Genomic DNA, 23,849 nt, shown 5'->3' on the forward strand with positions numbered 1-23,849 from the left:
CCAGTTTACTGACTGCTCAGAGTTCTCTGCAACACATGTCACTTTCACCCATTCACACACACATTCATACACTGATGGTTGAGGCTGCCATGCAAAGTACCAACTGCTCATCAGAAGCAATTTGGGGTTCAGTATATTATATGTATATTTATTTATATTATATTATATATCAGGGACACTTCTGCATGGACATGGGGATTCAAGCCATGCAGCCACCTTCTGATTACTGGATGACCTGCTCTACCTCCCGGGGTACAGCCACCCCAAGAGCATATTTAATGTTCATTTTACAAAACTTCATTGTTTTTTTGTAAATATACACTCATACTGGATTTGACAATGCAACATGTTCCAAATGTTCCATTCCTTTGGTATGGGAGCATGTTTACTGCTATGTTCCATGACTTTGTTTTTATCAACACTAAGGGTTTGGAAGTAAGGAGTTTGAAAATCTTTGCCATTCTTGCTTGATATATGACTTCAGTTGTTCAACAGTCAAAAATCTCCATTTTTGTATTTTAATATTTGTATAATATGCCACATATTCTTAATGGGAGACAGGTCTGGACTGTAGACAGGTCAGTCTAGTAACAAGTGCAGAATGTTGGTGTTGCAATTGTGAGTTGAAAAACATTTTAAATTGTTGGTCTACATGCACACACAGTTTTTCACACAGTGGTGAACCTTGCCCCATCCTTGCTTGTGAAAACCCGAGCCTTTCATGATCACCTGTTAACAACTCATCTGTTCACCTGTGGAATGCTCCAAACTATTTTTTAGAGCATTTCGTATAAACTGATAAACGCATACTGCTTATGATTATTACCTTCGCCAGAGAGGTGACATTTTCACCCATGTCCCAAACTAATAAATGAATATCCACAAAACTTGGATGGAGGATGGGTCTTGGCCCAATAACTTTTGGTGCTGATCTGTAAAAAGGAATGGGCTATGAATGAGTACAAAATTGGACTGTGGGACCATGGCAGAGGTATGCACTTTGTTGAGGGCCATTTTAGTATTACATGTGTGAATGCACACTTTGTATCTTATTTGAAGACATTTGTGTTTTTCTAGGCAGTCGGATGGATGAAGTGTCAGATGTGGAGTCAGAGCCTGACCTCCCCCTCAAGAGGAAGCAGCGCAGGAGTCGGACCACATTCACAGCAGAGCAGCTGGAGGAACTGGAGAAGGCTTTTGAAAGAACCCACTACCCCGACATCTACACAAGAGAAGAGCTGGCCCAGAGGACCAAACTCACTGAGGCCAGGGTCCAGGTAATACATCCAAATGTAGCAGTCCAGTCAGCAGGATAACATGTTGGCAGTAAAATTTTCTGCAAACCATTGAGAGGGCTGCCAAGCCAGTGACCGCAGTCCAGGACTTTCTTTTCTTAATCTTACACTCTGTTACAACAAACAAATGAACAAAACAAGAAAGACAATTGCAGACAAAGTGATAACAGACAGACATCATGGGTATGATGAAATGCATTGCAATAAAAAAACTGAAAGCAGCAGTAAATTAGGTTACATTGCAATGTTCACATTAGTCCTTGAACCCTTGAAGGAGATCCTCTGATTTTTATGACTCTAGTCAAATTAAAACGTCTGTAACTGAGAGTCCACACTATTGGTCCGGGTGCAGAAAGGAACAGGACAACCATTCTAACAGAATACAAACATAATTGAGAGATCTTTCCAGTATTCAGTATTTGTCACATTTTTCAGCAACATGTAACAGAGAAAATTAATCATTCCATTATGAACATTTCTTGATCCATTTCTGTCCATTCTGGGATTGTTGGAGACTCTATACTACTATTACTAGTAGTATTTGTAGTAAATATCTGTCCTGTTTTTTTCAGCTCAGTTACCCAAATATACAACAGTGAAATTAGAATCAAGTCAATTTTGATCTCTGTTACTACTTCTGTCAAGTAGGCAAAGATATAAGGATCCTCCTCTCAAAAAATGTGATATTGACCTGCAGACACATATTCTCCAGCAATGGCCGTCTTTGGATTTGTTACTTTGAGTTACTTTTTTTATTCTAGGGGTAATTCTGTTTCCCACTGAATTCCCTTTTGAATTTGAGGTGGCTGACTGTGTCTTTACTTTTACCTTGTATATGCATCAGTGATTACCATAATAAGACTCATCCCTGTCTTTCCAATAGTTTTGATATTAATGTGAGAGTGATGATAAATTGTGAATTACTGAAAGGCATTGTTTGCTGGAAGATGTTACACAGTAGAAAGTAATGCCTGAGTTATGAGATATACTACCCAACGTAATATTTGTGCATTTCTTTCAAGCTTCAGTTCTATGAGCTTTTTATGCCAAACGTTCAGGGGAGCTGCAGTCCAGTTATTCAGTTTGCCTAGCTGTCATTTGGTCATTTCTTTTCACCTGATACAGTCTGAAGGGGAATGTTTGTTTTCTTTGTTTAAGGTTCTTCCATTTGGCATCACACTTAGGATCACACCAAACAAAAAAAACAAATCAAAACAGAAAGTGCAGATATGCTGCTTTGTAATCTTCCAAGCAGGGTAAAGCCATTCTTCCTTCGTCTTTGGGGAGCTGTCATGTCTGTTCTCTTTTTTTTTTGCATTCTCCAAATAAACCTCAGGTAGTCACTGAAAGAGAAAGAGCAGTCTGGGTAGTATAGTCATCTTAATGATGTATCTTTGGTTGTACATGTTCATTGGTAGCAATGACCAGCGATTTAGATCTGCTTAGACATCATCTGTAAGTAGAAGATAGGTCTTTGGGTATTGATACTAATTGTGTTACTTTTTATTTGATTCTACTCCACTGAATGTTTTCCTGCAGTTTGTAATTAAAAGTAAGAGTTTATGTTTTATAAGCTTAACTCATAACCTGAATATGAACCAGATTCCCTAAGCAGAGCCAGCAGCTCAGACAAACTTGGATTGGGGTTAGTAAGGGTCACAAGAATGTTGTTTGTGTACAGGCAGGTCTTATATTGTGTGTCTTTAATCAGTAAACCTGTTATGTTGTCATCCTCCCTAATTGCCTTTGCCAATAGCTCGATGAAGAGAGCAAAAAGTGTAGGGCTAAGGGGGCATGCCTATTGACATCCCCTTTCAAGGTAAATTGTCTTGGATAAATTCCCATTTATGTTAATTCTGTCTGTGGGAGAATGGTATAAAGATTTCAGGCATCCAATTACCCAGTCATCAAAGCCAAAGCAATTAAGAGCTAAATATAAATATTCCCAACGACTCGAGTCAAAAGCCATCTTTGCACCAAGACTACTACTACTGCTACTTCTACTACTGTTTCCATATTATTGCTTTTCATGTGGCCAATAATGTGTAGCGCATGCCTCACATTGTCGTGAGGTTTGCCTGTTTTTAACAAACCCTGTTTGGTCTGTGTCTTTTAAATCTTGGATTGTCATGTCATGTCATTGTCCGTAACTGCTTATCCCTTTCCATGGGGTTGCGGGGTGTTGCTGCTGGAGCCAATCCCAGCCTTGTCTCAGGGCGAGGGCAGGGTACTCCCTGGATAGGTCGCCAGCTCATCGCAGGGCCCTCACTGATGAGCAATGTGGGTTTCAGTATCTTGCTCAAAGACACTTCGACATGCAGCTCAGCCTTGCCCGGAGCCAGGATTTGAACTAGTGACCTTTTGATCACTAGTCGACCTGCTCTACCCGCTGAGCTACAGCCGCCCCTAAATCTTGGATTATATTTTCCAAATGTTTTGCTAGCTTGTTGCATATAGCCTGTAATCGATGTTGTAACGTTAGACATTTCTGCAGCAGTCTATCATTATCACCGTCATCGCCATTGTCTCTTTGGTCTGGGAACTCACTGACCGTTTATTCTGCGCATGCTCACAATTGCATCCCAGTGCACGCAGGCACACACGTTTTAATATGAAATCACTGCGTAGGCTATTTCACATGACTTGGCCAATCATACTATCATATATGCTTAACACATATACCAATATAGGTCCATACGAAGTACATTCTGTCTTGTCTGTACCTATTTTAGGAGATACAGAAAGTATGGCTTCTCTCCAGGACTATGAAGTCTCCCCTCCCGCAAGAACATAATTAGAAACATTCCTTGAGAACTGGTATTATGGTTGCATTCTATTTATCTTTGTGACTCTTAGGCTGTGTCCGAAATCACCCATTCATTCCCTACTCCCTAGTCACTACATAGGGGGTCCAACATAGTGGACTATATAGTGAGCTCATCGGCAGAAGGAAAAACGCACTTTTAGACATTACTCCGGCACCATTCGTCACTGCTGTCGTGCAGTTGAAACGCAAATTGAAACCTCCATGCGTTCGTCCACAGCGCAATGCATGATGGTAAATATTGCTTGGTTGTACACTACTTTTCACGATGCATTGTGGGATACTTTGAGTGTACTATAGGGTATAATATTTCCCAGTAGACATTCGGACAGCACTACAAAATGGCGTAGTCACTATGTAGTGCACTATATAGGGAGTAGTGAGTGATTTTGGACACAGCCTTTATCATTTTGAGAAATCACATTATAAATTCAAAATGGCGGCAAGAAGAGGCGATGCACTGAGTACCTTTGGTAAAAGTGTTAAATGGTCTGTTTCTCAGAATGGCACACAGGTAAATTGAATATTGTTCAACTAAATAAGGTGTTAAATTTTATGATATAACCCACTTGAATAGTTTATTTTAACACCAATAACAAATAATCTTCACATTTGATCTATACATAGGCTCAGTAGGCAGAATAAATCCTTTGGTGTAACATGCTCACTGTGGACAGATGTATTTTTAGTCGCAGAAAAAAGAGGTAAAAGAAAAATAATATTAAAATCTGGATAAATGTTTTTCATGCATTTTATTCAGTTGATAAATATTCTTTTTACCTATTTAGTTTCCTGAAAAGGATTCAAGTTACTTTTCAGTTGTTTTAAAATCACAAACAAACACTGAATGAAATATGACTTTGTGATACATTTAATTATGTATGAAAGGGCAGAAACAATATCCCCATTAGAAGAAAACTGAACTGAAATGACTTTTTATCTTTTTACTTGTGTCAGGGCAGAGACAGATCCACTGCCTCTGTCTTGTTAGATTTCTTGTCCCACTGAATCTGGGCCACAGATTCATGCAGACATTTCTAGCCATTATATCACATGTTGAGCAAAGTGCTGCTTAACATTGAACTGCTACATGTTTACATGCTTTGTTTGTTGTCAGGTGTTGAGCAGTCAGGAGATCACTGGTTTTTACTTTTTACTTCTTGTTTACTTGAAAACAAGCTGTTACATAAGTCTCTGTGATTGGATTCATTTTCATTGTCATCACATATATTGTTTATGTCAAATGATTGTGATTTACAAACCAAATCTCATATACACATACACACATTTTAATGCAGTAGACCGTGCCTTCTGTTGACATCTCAGCTGAGAAACCTGTCTTTGGTTTCTGACAGCTCCAAAGTGTGTAGAGAATATACTGTAGAGCTCTGAGAACAGCTGTTAGGTGTTCAAGTAGCTGGGTGGGGGCTGCATTCCTCATGCATGTCTCACTCCCCAACATTTTGGCTGGAATCTGTTTTTCCCACCACTTTCAAGCCTACCACTCATTGTAAAATTCACAGCAGATCACAGAAGGGTCTGGGCGGTCTCATGGGAGCTTTAATCCACAACAGCCACGTGGATCAATCAAGGCCCAGCAAAATGGAGAGAAAAAGAAACCAGTATGGCATGGAAACTAGTCCACATTATGCCACTCTTCTAAGTACAATACTCAGAATGATCTGCCTGACACTGTTCATCCGACAGTTACACAGGTTTCAAACGGACATTTAAAAAGGAACAGTTAATGTAAAGTTGACAAAACAATTTAGATTCATTTAGATTTTCAATGGCCCTGGAGCTTTTGACCATATGTAGTTCTCATCCATGTCTACTTGTCAGCAAATAAGTATCAGAGTTCAAGGATCAATCGTCCTTGCTTAGAATCATAAAAGTTTAGAGGTCCAAGCTACACTGTCCTACAAAGACAATCTGCAGTAACAGAAGCAGTGACATCAAACTGTAAATTGTTGGGGAGATGGTGTTACTTGAAATGTTAAACTGCTATTTGCTGATCCATTTAGAGATGTAATTTGTCCAGAAAAGTCAAAGGTAGCTCTAAAAACTTAGGGGCCATCATGTCACCAGACTAATACACAATTACTGCTTTTTCATAGCCATCCTTGGCCATAGCTAGCTACCGTTAGCTGATTAGTTCATGGTTCAGTTAGTTGTGGAGACAGTCATGCTGGGGTTTGTCTGGGCAGAGACCTCGGATGATAGTGAGAGTCATCAGAGACTTAGCTTAGCCAGGTTTAGCAGCCTGTGTATCAACCAGTCCAGGGCTGAACTCAGCCTCCAACATCAACTGACCTCAGTTTGAAGACGGTGGTTGCAGTATAGAGGTGATTGACAGTAACTAAGACTGGGACTTGAAAAGCAGTCCACTGGTCTACTGTTGGTCAACTTAACAAGAAATATTGCCTTTTTATTCCACACATTGCTCTTCCTTTCCAAAAACCAAGTGCCTACATTACCTACAAAAGACCTTAGCGACAGAGTGACATCACTGGAGCCACAAAGGACTTTATACTACTTTTTTCACATATGTGGCTGTACTCCCCAATACCTGTAAACACCCTTAAATTAGCACCATTATCCATTAAGTATAAATGCATTACCATTAGAAGAGCTAAAGTGGATGACTAGATGTACTGAACATGCTGAACAAGTTCCCTCAATTTGTCTCTCAACTTCCTAGTTAGTTCTCATTCAAAAGCAGCTGTACACGCTGAACCCTGCAAAAACACTGAAGAAAAAAACAGCAATATAACAATACAATGTAAAATCAAAGTTCCAGTGCAGGTTTTACGCAGTTATTTAAAAAGTCCGATTTACAGATTCCACAACATGCATACGTTTTTTATTAGGGTTAGGGTTTTTTTTTTTTTTTTAACAAAGTCAGTTCCAGTGACAGCGTTTTTTTTTTTTGCTTCAACAACATACGTTGAAAAGGTGCTATGGTCAGTGACGGTCTTGATACTTGAAAAATTCAACTGCTTCAGGCTGTATTCTGCTGGAGGTATGTGGCGTGCTGGATATTCTGGTGCTGCTGCTCCTTGTAGCCTGACGTGCAGCTGTATTCAGACATATAGTACATCCATTCTGCAACACCACTGGCTGCAAATAATAATATAGAAATACGCTTTATTCAATTTGACTAAGATGTGCATTAACAGGTTTAACTGTAACAACAACAGCAACAACAACAAGAAAAACAATAATAACACAGCAGTGTATCAGAGACCACAAACCTTCTTCTGAACTGATGCTTCAGATAGTGGTGTAGATGGCAGATTAGAAGGCCATTCTCCAGCAGCTGCTGGAGGCTTCTGCAAAAATGTCCTGAGTGCATCTGGACAGTTATAGAGTAGCTTAGCCTGATCATTACTGTACATGCAAAAACACGTAGTCACAGAACACACAGATGGACAAACAACTGCTGCAGCCTCACACTACAACTTGCACCAGTGGTTCAATGTAACAAAGTATGACTTACTTGTGATTATGCACCTGTAGCAGTGTTGGGGCTCGTTACTCAAAAAAGTAATATATTACACATTACACATTACTCTCAAAAACAGTACTGCCTTACATTACATGATTACTCCCTGAAGAAAGCAATTAGTCTCATAACTAGTTACATCACTTGTTACATTCTCGTGCATGCTTGCTTGGCATCTCATTCATGTTGCTCCACGGTTCCTTAGCAACAAGCTTTGTGTGTGTGTGCTGCCTCTCTAGGTGCTTCGTAAAGTTCGAGTAGTGTTAGCAGTGGAGAGAAGTTTCCATCATGGGCAAAATGTGCACTTTACAGTCAAGTTATTTCCCTTACATTCAACAAATTCAAAGTAATGTTTGTATCTCCAACTGTCAAAAGTGGCTTTACACAGTGGAGGGTCTTCAGGCAAGTCGCATGCAGCAGCATGTTCTGCTCATGTTGTTGACGCTGCCATTGTTATCCCATCTCCCCTTGTGGGTGATAACCAATTGGTAATGGTGAAAGATACCTTGTGCCAAACCCCAACCAATCACTGTTCCATTATTGATGACCCCAGCAGCAACTATTCACGCGAGATCTCACATGACTTTTCCAGCTTTTGATTTTAGTATTATTTCTTATATGAGGCTCCTTTTTCAACTAAAAAGGTCAATATTGTTTTTCGCTAATGACAAAACAACAAATTATCCATGCATTTATGTGGAACTAAGCTTTAGGAGCGGTCCACCTTAATTGTCCTTCATGTTATGTCTCATTTGGAGATTCTCCACTGGCAGGATGCTAGCAAGCAGAAAAACAAGTGGTAAAGTGAGTAGTTCAAAAATGTTCTTTTTAGCAAACTCTGTATATATACAAACAGTGTTGTTAGTGCTCATGATCATGTGTGGAGACCCTGGTGATACTATGAGCAAAGTTTCATGTTGTGTCGAGTTTCTAAGTGTTTTAAAAATAGCGATTTTGATTCTATCATAGAAATGCCCCTAGCACTCCATTGAAAATGAGTTTGACCCAGAAACGAAAATACGGTAAATCTTAAAAGTGGCGCTTTCATCGTAATTATGCTTTTACATGAACTTTTGACTCGGGTACATTCACAAAAAGACCATAGGTTGCATTTTGGAGAGAGTTTCACTTCTCTGTAAATATTTAGTCACTGCCTTTTGCCTTTGTAGGGCAGCATAGTTCTGAGCAAACTCATCTGCAGATGGGGTGGATTGGCAGAAAATTCTAATGAAAGCAAATAAGTGATCCTTGTACTGTGACCAGTTTTTCAACTGCTTTTTCAAAGGTCAATACACTTTGTAATGCAACTTGTGAAGTACTGGTACTTCTTTATTATATTAATATACATATGCCTTTCACCCTTGTAGTTGCTTTGGCAGATACTAGATTCTTCAAATTATGCTACATATTTTTTATTTTTTAACCTTCATTTCCTTATCCTTCAGCTTTGTTGCTGAAACACAAACTGTTTATGGCATACATAGTATTATCACCATCGGAGAACACATTGGGTGTTTTGGACAAAGGGCAATTGACTTTGAGAGGATCAAGGGCCACAGAATAAGAGCCATGCTAATCCATCTTGGTTAAAGGCTGCTCCTTGTCTGGTCACAGGAGGAAATGTACAAAATGGAACTCAGGCTGTTACAATAAGAGGTGGCTGTTAAATTGCACCCAAAAATAGACACCAGGACAAGGAAAAGGTAGACAGGATAAGGAACTACAGCTTTAAAAGTGAGCTTTATTAAAAAAAGCTGAATTATTCCAAAAACCAAGAATCCAAGAAAACCAGCGCAGAAAACAGAACCAGTAGTTAGTAGTATTCAGACAATATTGTTTTTGTCCTCACACTTATGTCTTTCCTTTGCAGAGGGAGTCAGACTATTGGGTTGATCAGTCAGACACTGCTTCTTCTGCTCTTGCAGTAGTACCTCAGGGCGACAACACCTGTTCTAATTATTTGAGTCTCCTCTTGAGAAATAGGAGTCCAAATGATCTTCTCCACTTGAAAGGCATGTTTTCATTTGCTCCAAATGAAAAAAAGAGGATTCCTGAAGAAATTGGGTGGGTTGAAAGCTGGGGGCAATATAGATTCCTGCTATGGCTCTGGATATGGGGCGTGTGTGTGCTTGTATTAATTCATGTAAGTGGTACTGTATGGTTTGATTCAAATGACGTAAATGACAAAAATGCAGTTACCTGTGTATCCTAATGTAGGACAGTGTGTGTGAGGAGGAGGCAGTGAAAAAGAGTCAGACCTGCTCTGTAAATGTGTTTTCTGCAGACTGACAGGCTGAGACATGCTCTCACATTCTGTCTTCTAGTTGCTTTAATTAAGAAGTTGTAAATTAGTGCCATGACAATTTGAAAAAAAGAACATTTGAAAAAACAGTTAAGCTTTTGGCAATACACACACCTTTGACATTTTTTTCTGATTGACTCACTTAACCCAGTTAGAGAGTAGGTGTGTGAGTTTGTTTGACATGTCTGATGTCTTTCATCAAGATTGATGCATAATTCCCCAAGACATTAATGAAATTGGGGTAAAAACACTGTGTACATCTTGTAATACTAAAGAAAGTGAGAAAAAAAATTCTGGATCCATTGCTTCATCTGGATCTTCACCAGATGTCAGTGGGCACTGCTCTGGGCTGAGACCCGCCCTGCATCCAAGTTTGGTGGAAATCTGTTCAGTTGTTTTTGTATAATCCTGCTGACAAAACAGTCAACCAACCAACAAACAAAAACAATGTTGTACAGCAGAGTTAGCTGCTGTACAACAGGCTTGTTGGCGGTAGACTGTGAGCACTGTGCATCTTATCACATCCAAATATTGTTACCTCATGTTTCACTCACAGGTTAAAAACAAAACCCAAAACAACTAATACGATCATAATGAATGTTAACACCTAACATGGCTATTGTTATTACTCAAGCTGGCAGGTTACCATTGGCTGCATTTTCTCTGCCATTCCTGTGAAACTAGCTCAATAATAGCAATTTAGCAATTCATCTGCCTAACCTTGCGTAAGACTCCAGTTATCTGCAATAAGTGCAAAAGGCAGAGTGGAAGAAAGTAGGGAGGTACATAGATAGACTGTCCAGTCATTTCATATGGGCCAAATAAAATTATTGGACAGACTTACAAGACAGATACCAGAGATTTTCATTGTATCTATCAGAGTGTTTGATTTATTGTTAGCCGTTGGGATATTGAGAGATTTTGTACAAAAATGCTTCAGTAATAACCTACCAACCCTGGATTTAAAATCGTTAAGACCTGCAGATTGAACAGGAAGTCAGGAGACCAGGAAATCAACTTACCTCTGTAAACCTTTGCAGCACTACTTTACTCAATACTGCTAGCTCCACTTTAGCTTAGTTATATCTTTAAGTATGTTAGGTTACCTCCAGTTGTTACTCACAGTAACAACTGTCCACACCCTTACCTATGACTCCACTATTTAAAAGAAACACTACTTTCAGAATTAATAGTAAAGTCTGACATTGGAGATAAAATCAAGAAATATGTCATGAAATGAATTGTATGAAAATATAGATTTCCAGGGCTCTTAAAATCTGATATTTGGCTCACTTAATTTTTTATTTCTTTTTATTTTCTTGTGTCCTTTTGTAAAATCTAGCAGAGCAGAATTATTTTGGTTCTGACCCAAATGTAAAGCTAGCCAATTTGTTGGTGGCTTTTTTAATCAGTTATTTGTGAAGCATTTAGTTGTGGGATGTTGACAGCATGTCCATTCTGTCCTCTTTGGCCTCTATTCATCCCACTGAGGCTGTATTCAGCCACCTTAAGTCAACCTATGATTAACCATACACACTCAATCCATTGGGTACACACACTGCTATACCATTAACTTTGTGTTCCATGCCAAAGATCAACCATTTTTTTCAAAATAAATGTTATATTGTAATTTGGTAATATTTAAATTTAACATGGACTCACCTGACGGAGGAGGACTAGTATAAATAATTGATGAATTAAGTAATTTTTCCAATAATTTTTTAAATTGTTTTATTTCATTTTGTTTTTGTTTTTCTGCTGACCTCCATTAGTTTAACTTTCACCTACTTCTCTTATGTAAACGTGTATTCTGTGGTGTGTCAATACACAACACTGTGTACACTGTGACACCACTGTTGGGCAGTGGCATGCACAGACTTTTTGAAAGGCAGGGGCGAAAATACAGCACGTTCTCGCCACTGAAGAGGGCACTTTAGCGCGTGTTTTTGCTCCCAAGAGGGCACTTCAGCACGCATTTTGGCTCCCAAGAGGGCACTTTAGTGCGCGTTTTTGCCACCCAACAGGGCACTTTAGCCACCCAAGACAGCAGTTTAACATGTTTTAACCAGCCAAGGGGGCAGTTTAGTACGTTTTGCCAAGCAAGAGGGCACTTTAGCATGCGTTTTGGCTCCCAAGAGAGCACTTTAGCACACGTCTTTCAACAATCTGGCCACCCCCCCCGTGCACAACACTGCTGTTAGGAGTATTCAGCAGTGTATGTGCATGTGCTGCTGACAGAGACAGCTCCATAGGTGTGAAGAACAATGTGCACTGCACACCTCTCGTTGCCTTAAACTGTAACCTCAAGTCAAATGTTCGGTAATTACAAGAAGCGACTGTGACAGTGACATAGCATGTGGCACAGCTGCTAGCTAAGATATAATACGTTTAAATTAAATGAAAGGGGAAAGCTCACTCTGAGCTTGGTAAAAAGTTGCCACAACTAATGGTTTTGGTTTCTGTTATGTTTTTACAGGTGTGGTTCAGCAATCGAAGGGCCAGATGGCGGAAACAAGCAGGAGCCAATCAGCTAGCAGCATTTAACCACCTGTTGCCGGGTGGATTTCCTCCCACAGGGATGCCAACACTTCCTACATACCAGCTGCCAGATTCCAGCTACCCAACAAACACTCTGCCCCAAGGTAAAAGACACAATTTATATTACAGCTCAGTCTAAACAAGGTAATAGCACAGTTTGGTGTAGTAGTAATAGTTTGGTAATAAGCGTTAATTAGTAAGTAATACAATGTAATTACCATCCATGTTCTCTAATGTTACAAAGAGCTCAAGTGGGATATAATGGTTATGAGAAAAATCCACCATATGTCACAAAAAATGACAAACTGATACAGATAGGGAAAAAAGTGCAGTATAGCAAGATACAAGTATAGCAAGGGTGTTGTATAGCATAATTCCTAATGGTATTATCTTTAGACACTTTCTAATGGACTCACTTCACCTGGCTTGTTTGATCATGCCTACATGTTCCTATGGTTATCAAATGATTTGGCTATACAACAGTTTAAAATAAGACAGATTTAATTTTTTTCATGCTAGAATTACACATGTATTATCCTAAGATACTTTAGTTGGTCTATCTGCTTTCAGAACACAAGAATCTGATTGGACATGGGAGGAACCTTTTCAAACAGTGTGTTTCAGGTTGTTTGTTCTGCACCTGAGTACAAATGACAAGTGACACATGTGGCCAAACAAACTGCGCCAATCAGAAAAACTGGCTGCTGTGCCTCAAATCTTGATGAATAGAATTTTTGCTCTGTTAACTGTGCTATTAAGTTACAGGCCCCATTTGCTGACACAGGCCAGTGTTGCCTTGAGCCAGACCACCTCAGTACCTTATGTCTTGTTGTTAAACTGGCCTATGTCTTCTTGGAGATTGTGTTGTGTTGTTCTGTTCCGGTTCAGCCATGTTCACTGAGAGCAGCATATTCGACCAGAGTCAGCAGACTACTAGCTCCATGGCACGCAATAGGGATCTAACTCACATTCAGCACTATTGGCTGCTATAAAAGCTAACATACAGACAACTCCTCACTAGCTGCCTATTTTTATAGGAAACAACTATGATAATGCAAATAACATTTCATTGGCCATTTCATGAGAGCTTTAAGCAACTAAAGAAATAGATATGTTTTCTTGCACACAACAACAAGGTACAAAAGGGACAGCGGTACAAGGAACTTTTACCTGGTATATCTTTCGATGCTCAGCTCTGTGCTGTCATGTTTTTTTTTTTTCAGACGGTAGTGGTACAGTTCATCGTCCCCAGCCATTACCTCCATCCACCATGCACCAGAGCGGTCTCTCCAGCACAGACAGCAGCTCTGCCTATGGTATCGCCTCCAACCGCCATGGCTTCTCCAGCTACTCCGACACCTTTATGAGCTCTTCAGCACCGAGCAACCATGTCAACCCTGTCAGCAATGGACTCTCCCCACAGGTAAACCTGCTGGACTACTGTGATATTTATGTCAAATAAAGTAGAAAGAGCTCATTCCTGTTTGCAGTTGGCTGGAACTTGATGATCCATATCAGTTCATTGCACAGGCTGGTCTGGTACATTTTAAGTCTGTGTGTGGGGTGGATATGTGGAGAGGCAAACCTCCACCAAAAGGCGAGAAATACATCTTCTTTCTTGCTGTGTGGTTGTTGGCTGAATATGTCATTGTAATGTGTCTTTCGAAATTCATGTTGGAGTCCATAATGACACCAAGATTTTTGGCTTGATTTGTAGATTTTAGAGTCACAGTTTCATGGTGAGCACTGACTTGTAATGTGTCATTTGTGGGTCCAAAATTAGTTATTTCATTTTTATCTCTGTGCAGTTAGTAGAATATTCTGGCATCCACTCACTGATTTGTTTGATGCACTTATTCAGCAATCATAAGGGACTGTAGTCTTGTGGTCACACTGCTATGTGGAGTTGTATGTAACAACACACGTGATGTTTATTTGATCAGATGGAGGATTACTAATTAACACAAAGTATTCCCTATACTGTAAGTGTAAGTTAAACCATGTGAGTGCAGTGCCAGTAAGTCCCACTCATTTTCTCACTTGCCTTGCCTTGTAAACTGTCAACCAGTTTCAGTGTAAGACATGTCACTCTGCTACCCCTTCACAACAACTAACACCCGCTAACATCTGGCTTTAGTGTGCAATGTGAACGTGTGTTGAAGTTTAGGCTGTTGATTGTTAACTCACACTCTGGCTTGAATGATCGAAGGCAGTGAATGTGTTAAGTGCCAATGTGAAAGCCAAGAGAATGTGGTCTGTGCCAGAATGTTGTATAAAGCTAAAGATGTTTTAGTAAATGTAGGTTTTCTGTCACAACATTGACATGGATATAATACTATATGCACCTGCATCCATTGTTAACTGTAGTCACTGCTGCAACGTTATTTCATACATTATTTATAATCAAACTACTCTTACTGTGACATCCTGTCCATCATCATGGCTAGCATAATAGCTAATACAACCTACACCTGGACACTCATGGTGGATCATCAAATTACCTATTACATGTACTTAATACTGTTACACAGTAGTAAAAATAATACACTTTATTAACTTCTGTTGACCACTTCAGCGGTGTGAATTTTAAATAATAGATACAAATTATGAGATGGCTTTGATCCATGATAATAGGCCTGCATTTAACTGACTGCGACTGCTTTGGTTTTCCACTTTCAGTGGGTTTACCTGCGATTAAAAAAACAGTTTTTCTGTTAACTGAAACATGTCCAGTGTGGGTGGCTGTGTCTTAGGGGTAGAGCCAGTGTCTTGTTATCAGAAGGTTGCTGGTTCCATTCCCCTGGACTGAATCCCAAACTGTTCCTGATGTGCTGGTCGGCTTGCATGGCAGCCATTGCAGTCAGTGTATGAATGTCTGTATGAATTACTGTAACTTGCTTTGGACAAAAGAATCTAGCCCTTTTTAGATAGAACGGAGGCGTAATATTCCTCCTTTTCCAAAAGCCGCCTCTGAGGTAGGTGTAAACATGTGACGTGACGTGAAGCTCGAAGTTGGGCTGTGAACAGTGACAACAAATTTGTCTTCAAAATAAGAGCTTTACATTGCACCCCATTGGAGTTTAGAACTGGGTTCTCAGCGGGGGCTTTTAATTAGAAAGTAGCGACCACTCTTAGCTTGCCGACACAACAACAAGCTAACACAACCAACAACTACAGAGACCGAGGAGACGCTGCATCTCCTGGAACTCTGCGGCTGTCCAGTTGCTCATCTTAATGTCCGCGGATGAAGTGATGGACTGACAGCTGTTTCTTAGTTTTAAAGTCTCAGGCTGTGGGTCACACAACAGTGCACGTCATCGACACCTCCGCCCACCTCACACAGAGGCCGGCACACTGACGCCTCATTTTTAGCTAGCAGGCGAGGCAGAAATAAGTGTACCCTCCGAGGTGGAAAATCGGCGGACCAAAACAGACCCCCAATTTGCCGCCCTCTGTCTAAAACCGCGGACCGAGCCGCCAAAAGGACGGGCAAATTGGTGGCTTGCTGCCCTGTCTAAAAACGGCTTCTGCTAAATGCCCTAAATGTAAACTTAATACCATTGAGGACGCTCTATTGAATGTCAATGACTTTCTTGACTAACATCATGCTGGTTACATTCCAGTCAGTAGATGCTTCATTCTTACATGTCTTGACCATGTCCATGTTTTCTTTTGTTTCTAAAGTGTTGAGATGACTGCGCTTGGATTTCTAGCTATATAGTATATAACTATTGTATCTGTAGTCCTCTCCCTCGTGGAGTAACAGCATCAGCATGTCAATTTATTCTGTGATGTTAACACTGCTTGTCCCATTCAGTAAGAGTCAGCTGCAGACATTCTGTGTGTTTGTGTGTCCACTAACGGGGGAGGGATTCCCTGTGTTATCCCATCTTGGTCTAACAATAACCATTCCAAATGAGACTTTGTGTGCTAAGGAGGGATTGTTCTCTTTGCTAGAATAGAATGAGACTGGCTTATATTGATGCAAGAAATTTAATGCAATTATTAGTCACAAACACTGGTCAGCAGCCCACCCGAGCCTCCTAGTAGGCAGAAAACAATATTGTGATGGTGTTTACAGGAGTTGGAAAATCCAATTCAACACCACATTTGTCTGCAATTTTTATTGACATTTGTTTTATCCCAGACCTAGGTGCTTTGGTCTTCCTTCCTCCTTTTTTAAATTTTTTTTTTTTTTTAATGAGAGTACAGACATGAGGATTTGCTGACAAAAAGAGATTTACTGTTGTACTGGATGTGTAGTATGTGTTTATAGTCATTGTGTCAGTGCTTAATGCTACAAAAAGAAACCTGCATTAATATCAAGAGCCATTTACATTTGGGATTACCAGTCACAAGGATTACGGTAAGGTTTACAACATCAGAGATATTAGGGATATTACACCTTTGAGAAAATTATAAATTGTCTACAAGTCATTTATGAACAAAAAACGCTATCATGATACATTTTATTTAATGTAATGAACAGCCTGCACCTTTAAATGCTAATGAGCTCCTTCTGTCAGTGTCTACCTTGCCTGCTACACGCCCCTCTCAGGAAGATATGACTCTTAAGCTAGCGATAACATAGGCTAATGTTTTACGGTGGATGTATCGCTATGGCTTGCCGAGATGGTTCAACCATACCAGTTTGACCCAGAATGGGACCCAGAGGGAGAGGCTCCTGAAGAAGTACAGACTCTGCGGCTGCAGCAGGACATTTCAGAATGGTTAGTGTGTCTGAATAATGTTAGTTTGTTTGTATGTGTTGTTACAGTTACTACCATGAAGCTAATGGCTAACAGCTAGCGAAAGCTGTGTTTGTCTCCAACTCAGTCTCCAAACTTGTGGACACCGTTAGCATCGTCTCTGTCTCCAGTCTGCACATGTTTCCAGACTTTTTGCAGTGACAGCCAAGTTCCATCATAATATTATTAACATTAAACCCGCTTCAAACTCCATTGCATAGCGGGCAGAAGCAGAGCTAACTAGTTAGCCAATTTCCAGCTGACTTCACCATACTCTTAGGCAGCTGTAACTACTATCAAGCCTTTGCAACACTTTCCAGTAGCTCGGGTGCAGTTTGCTGGGTCCAGTATGGTTGGGACTGATCCTTTTACGAGGGTCAATGTCGAGGCAATGCCAGCTTTGTACTGACCCTCGTTACTGAGGCAGTCTGATGTGAAGTGGTTAGCACACACACGCAAGCTAACAGGAACTGCAGCCGGCACGCTGTTGTTATAAATGAAACACAACTACCATCTCTTCTGTTGTTCTGTAGCTGGGACAGAATATAGACACTGATGTTGATTTTTACAACCAACAACAGAGCTATTTGTGTGTCTAACTCTGAGCGACGACATTGTGAAACACTGCTGTCTCACTGCTGGACACACCGAACTTCATCTCGGGGATGAACGCCCTCCTCTCAGATATCTCCTATCACTGCACAGAGGAGGTCGGCCTATGATAATGACTCCTTTTGTTACATAAAGAAAGGAGCAGATTCTGAACAGCCTGTAGGAGCACCGTGTTACCAGTGGGTGGGCTGCAGAGACCATGCAGGAATCACTTGCTTTCCCCACTCTGGGAGTTGGCAGGCTCAGGGAGGACCAGCTTATATATGTAGAGACCAGAGGAAATGTGGTTTTCAAAATATGGGACCTTTAAATAATAACAATAACTAGAAGGATCAAACATGGAAAGATGATATAGCATAAAGAAATGTTTCTGAAGTTGTCCACTGCGTTAGCTGGAGTTATATCTAGGGGTGCACTGATACCATTTTTTCAAACTGAGTATGAGTATTTTCATTTGTGCACTTGCCGATAACAATATTCCTACCACAAAAATAACTACTAGGATATAGATGCACTATATATATATATATATATATATATATATATATATATATATATATATATATATATATATATATATGTATATATATATATATATAATTTCCTTTGTCAACAAAAAAATTCTCCACATTGGCACTGTTCTCACATTTCACAAAATTAAACTTGACAAAATATCAATGAAATTTGACAAATTAAACAATGAAACTTATTACATAGTTAACACAGTCAACTTAAATCTCAATTAAACTACTGCACAGCCTCCAAATTTGAATCAGTGTGATATATATTGAAGTAGCCTAATGAAATCAAGAACTGACTGTCAAATCAAATACACAGGACAGAACATTTCAAAAACATTTCATCAATATTTATCGTTACTTTTTTCTCTCTTTAAGGAAAAGAAGGGCTGCATTTAAAATAGTAAATAAATAAATAAATAAATATAAATGAAAAAATTACATTTCTGGTTCTGCTTCCACTCAAGTAAGGTTTCAGTTACTGCACTCATGCACTCCTGGACAACCATCAGCCATCAGTAAATGGCTTTTTGCATTCAAAATCCAAGTGACTCTGTGGGAACATTAGCTCTTAGAGACAACATGTGGAGTTTTCTCTGTCCCCAGCCCACTTGTCTCTCTGTCTTCTCTCCCATCTAGTCTTTCTGTCTGTCTGTATTCATAGTCGCAGTGTTCATCGTCTGGAATGCACTGATAGGTTTGGCTGCATAGCATCACATGGGATGGCTTAACTTGTGTGCAATTGGTCAGTGGATTTCCTGTTCTGCTAAAGTCAAAATAGAAGCGCCCATCAAAATTTTAGATACTTCAATAATTTGTTGACTATAGGTCCAGGTCCATAAAGGACGGCATCTGGTTCTGGACTCAGGCTGTGGTCTGCCTGTCTGAAATGACAACAAGAAATTACAAGCAGTCTTCAGTTTTATACAACATAAAACCGAATGCAATAAAGTGGTATTGGTGAATTATCGGAGTATAAGTATATGAGCGCAGTATCAGCCCGATGCCAGTATCTACAAAGTTCAAAAATGTAACGCATGTTGGAGCATATTTACCATTAACCATACATTTTCTTAAAATTGCCAGGAGTTGTAATCTACAAAGTTCGCAGGTGTAATGCATGTTTGGGGCACATGAATATGTGCATTAAATTGAATGTGTAGTGTGTTTCAACTTCACAATATGTGAATTTTCTGAATTTTAGAGATAGCTTCTCTGATAGCTTGACACCACTGTTAAATTGAAACACCATCATATTGAAACAGACTTTACACCTAAACTCTCAAATTATACTTCATGCACACCTCATCATTTCACCTGCAGCTACAGTATCTGGCCCAAAGCATGTGTGAGGTACACACATTGTCACCACACATTCTTCCTTTTTATGTTCCAGTTTATGAGTGAGAAAAGGCATATGCATATTTTCCATGTATATACATTGTCATCCTGACCGGGTTGTGAAGGAGAATACTGCAACACTGCAGCTAAACTCCAGAACTGTTTGGTGGACTTGGAAATTTTACCAGAGTTTTCATTGGCATGAGGGTGACAAGATAATGAGAGAATTGACATTTTGGGGTAAATGTATCCTTTAGGCATCAAATGCAGTAACTGAAATGATAGTACATATTAATCTATGTATGTATCAGGCTGCCATACAATGTAGAAAACATAATGTTTAATGTCTTTGTTTAAACAACGTAAAATGAGGAAAATCAGGTTTGAAGAGATAATGGTAAAATCTGTTTTTTTTTTAATTTTTTTTTTTAATGGCTTTCAGGTGTATTTATGAGTTCAAGGCTGGACTGCTGTTAGCAAACACTGTCTTTTCACATGTTCACTGTGGAAAAAATCTCATAATTTCAAATCAGAATAGCTCCAGTATATTCATCTGATGGAAATGGTCTTCATTCCAGACATGAAATGTGTCTGCAGTGAATACTGCTGTGTTCTGTATTTATTGTCTTCTCAGTCTGTTCTGAATGGCTCCGAGTCCCAGCTGAAGCTTTTCCATTATGGGTTCACTGCTGTTGACCCTTTCATCATGTTCCCAGGCATTTACATGAGATAACAATGTAGGGAGAATTTCCTAAGATCCCACTTGAAAATTGCAGGAAGACCATATGCTGCACGTCTGACAGGCAATAATTCAATTTGAAACAGCTATATTGCATTTGGAATGTAATTCACACAAGCCATTTCAGCGCCTCCTTCTCTCAAATTGAATGGAAAAGAATTAGAGGCTGACTTTCATGTGGAGATGAAGTGTGCAGCCAATTCCAAGTCTTATTGACAGAAAGACAAAATGACAGTATGAAATCCTATCCTATCCCTGTGATGGCACTGCATGTGTAAATAGAAACCTTTTTTCACAGCATTGCTCCCCTCCCCCAACCAACCCTGCGAAAATAAAGCTTTTATTTTTCCACCACACTTTTTGACAAATTCTCATAAATCTATTTTGCTTCAGAGCCCTCTAAGTGGTGAGGAGTTTTTTTTCTCCTAAGTTAGAGACTCAGCGATGCTGGACCACTAATCCATTTTTGTCAGGTCAGACAACTTAGTGACCTGCCACTGAAGATGAAACTATTACTTCCCACAGTGACCCCAACACATCAACACATCACACGAGTAAAGAAGAACACATTTCTTCTCTCGTGCTCTCATTTCCTTTTCGGTTTGTTGTGAGAGGAAGATTTAGCCTGCTTTGGAATGGTGGAGCTCTCTGGCTCACTATTTGATGTCGGGGTGAGAGATAGAAATAGAGAGAGAGAGAGAGAGAGAGAGAGAGAGAGAGAGAGAGAGAGAGAGAGCACAAGCAGGCGAGTAAGGATAGAATAGAGTGGGTTTCAGTGTTGGGGATCAGAGCTGCTTTGGTTCTCCAGCTCTGTCTCTTTGATCCATATCCCCAGGCCTGCCTGCCTGCCTCGCTAACTCAGGCCTCTGCTCGTGATTCCTGACAACTGTCGGCCTGAGATAAGGAGGTGGGGAGGGGGATTGTGGGGGGCCTCCTCTTCCCCTCACCCCACCCAACATACTGCACCACTACTGCATACACTTCCTTTAACATTAACAACTTCAAAATTCAAAAAAATCAATGAGAAGAGGAAATGTGTTGAATTGTATTCAAGAAGCCTGAGCGCAGAGGGACCTCCCCCCACCTCCATAAAAACATACAAATGAAGGCACCCTCATTCCTGCACCTGTCCTCCTGCAGCAACCAGTTCACTGTGTGTTGACACGGCTGTGTGCACCTGCATGTGAATGAGTGTGGTGCCTGATATTAGTCTCAGCTGCTATTAAAATTTGCAATACTAAGCCCTTTGACTGGGCATGCTGTCAACTGGCATGCTCCCATGTCAACAAATCAAAAAGGATGAGCACATATATTTACATCATTCCCATAATGAGGAATGGAGTGGGGGCAGGGGGTAGATGTTAATTAGAAATTGCCTGAAAAACAGATGCTGCTTCAGTTTGGCAAGAAGCAAAGCAAGGAGCTTTATAGCAAATAAATAAAGAATGAAATAAAAGACAAGACCTACTCAAGAAAGCTGCCAGAAAAGCAGAGGAATTTAAATCATACCCACTGATGGAATGTTTGTAGGATATATTTTTCTTTATTTATCACTCAGAGTGTTCTCCTTTCCTCCTCCCTCAGTGGAAACTAAACAGAGCCCAGGGTGCTGTCTGATTGACTGAGTGGGTAGAAAAGTGTTAAGCCTCTCTACTTCCTGTGGTTTGGATGAAATGTAGGCATTGACTGGCTGCAGTGCAACAACAACAACTACAACCTGAAACTCACATTTGCTGTTTTATTTATGTGAACAGTTCTATAAACACTTGTACCATGACCACAGCAAATACTTAATACTGATTGGCTAGAAGGTATGCATTGTTTCCAGATATGTTCATATCTCTGATGTAGTGTCCTGTTCAGTGTGAGATATAGCTGGTATTAAGTCTACACTGAGTAATTAAAATTCAATGATGGCCAAGTTACTAAAATTGCCTCCCAGCGAAGGTCTGAAACTAATAATGTCGAAATTGCATCCAATAGCCTACCCATATGTCTATAAATAAATAAATCAACACTGTATTTTTATTTAGTATGTAAGCAATATTTATTTTCAATTTTCAGAGTGGGATATTTATAACATACAACAAATTATGGCACATTTATGGAAAACAAATAGCTGAATTTATAAATAAATAAAATAAAATTAGCTGAGCATTGCAAATAAAGGTAAACAGGATCAAATTTCTTCTCAATAAGATTAATAAAAAATACCTCTTTTAGAAAAAATGCAAACATAGCTTTGAGCAGTCCCTTTTCTCTTCACAGATTTTCTTCTTCCTTCCTTTCCTAACACAATGAACACAACAGTTGCCTACATTTTAAGTAAAATAAAACAGACACAATTTGAAGCTTTATTTCAGGTAAAAGAAATAGGACTGAATCCTCTGAATAAAGTTAATTAAAAAGTGCCTCTTTAAGAAAAGGTGCAAATAGATCTTTGTGCAGCCCCTTTCCGTTTGATTTTTTTTTCACATTCTTTTGTTCTTCCTTTCCTAGTGAGAGAAATGGCCTGACAGTAGCTCGAATCTTGGCTTGAATGGAGTAAGTGCCATTCTTATGCACATGTGCAGGTGCACAGTGATTTTGCACGCACTCTCTTCAGATTGCTGTGGATAGTTCCCCAAAGCATCCGTGTTTGGTCTAGTTATGCCGCTTAACATTCCAGCTTTTGATCAACACTACAGTTTCACAACATAATGATACACAGTGGTTTAGTAGTGTGACTGAACATATATTGGTCCGTCCATTCATTTTTAAAAAGTTCTATTTTCTGTGTCAACTTCCCTTCTTTTCAAGCAAGCCATGTTTTCCTTCATCCATATTCCTGCATATCTCCTCTGGTACACAATCAATTTGACTGGTTCATTTCAAAGAGGCTATCTGTAACAATTGCCGCATTAACTGGATTAGCTGCACCTGCAGTTTGAAGTTGCGACTGCAGGGAGGAAAAAAAAACAGTGTTCCTTTAAGCTTATTGCATTTTCTCATTCATTTATCAGAAATTGGTCACGGGTCCGATTCAAACCATCACTTGATCCGTGCCCAGACTGCGGTCTGCCATTTGGTGTTGCATGGTATAGAGCTTTTCTGCAGCCAGCTTTGTAAAGCTAAAGAGAAACGAAGTACTGTGCTTTCTGCAGTGTTGTGCCTGAACGCATTCAGTGAACAATCGTTCATGAACTTGTTCATATTTTGGGTGAACGTGAGCTGAAAGTACTGCATTTCTGCCTTATGAAGGTTATTGTCAATGTGTTCATTCTGGTGCTCTCTTGCAATTCAAGAGAGTGCCATATGTCCATAGAGCTTTCCATGCAAAAATCCGGCTAAAACACACCGTAAACAGGCCTTAATATGTACCCAATCTGGCAACACCAGCCACCACAGAGTCGCACCGCCACATGTGTTATCAACAGGAAGCAATAAC

The 23,849-nt window shown here is 39.8% G+C and overlaps 1 protein-coding gene across 3 annotated transcripts in view; it reads left to right on the forward strand.

Moving 5' to 3' along the window:
- Window positions 1-23,849, forward strand: part of LOC119022819 (paired box protein Pax-7-like) — an 84,663-nt gene that overhangs the window by 30,321 nt on the left and 30,493 nt on the right. For all 3 annotated transcript variants that reach the window (XM_037104164.1, XM_037104165.1, XM_037104166.1), the window contains exons 5-7: window positions 1,078-1,277; window positions 12,403-12,568; window positions 13,688-13,887. In XM_037104164.1, coding sequence (XP_036960059.1) covers window positions 1,078-1,277; window positions 12,403-12,568; window positions 13,688-13,887 — 566 coding nt within the window. The remainder of the gene's footprint in view (window positions 1-1,077; window positions 1,278-12,402; window positions 12,569-13,687; window positions 13,888-23,849) is intronic.

Source organism: Acanthopagrus latus, chromosome 7 (genome assembly GCF_904848185.1).
Source record: "Acanthopagrus latus isolate v.2019 chromosome 7, fAcaLat1.1, whole genome shotgun sequence".
Taxonomy (NCBI): domain Eukaryota; kingdom Metazoa; phylum Chordata; class Actinopteri; order Spariformes; family Sparidae; genus Acanthopagrus; species Acanthopagrus latus.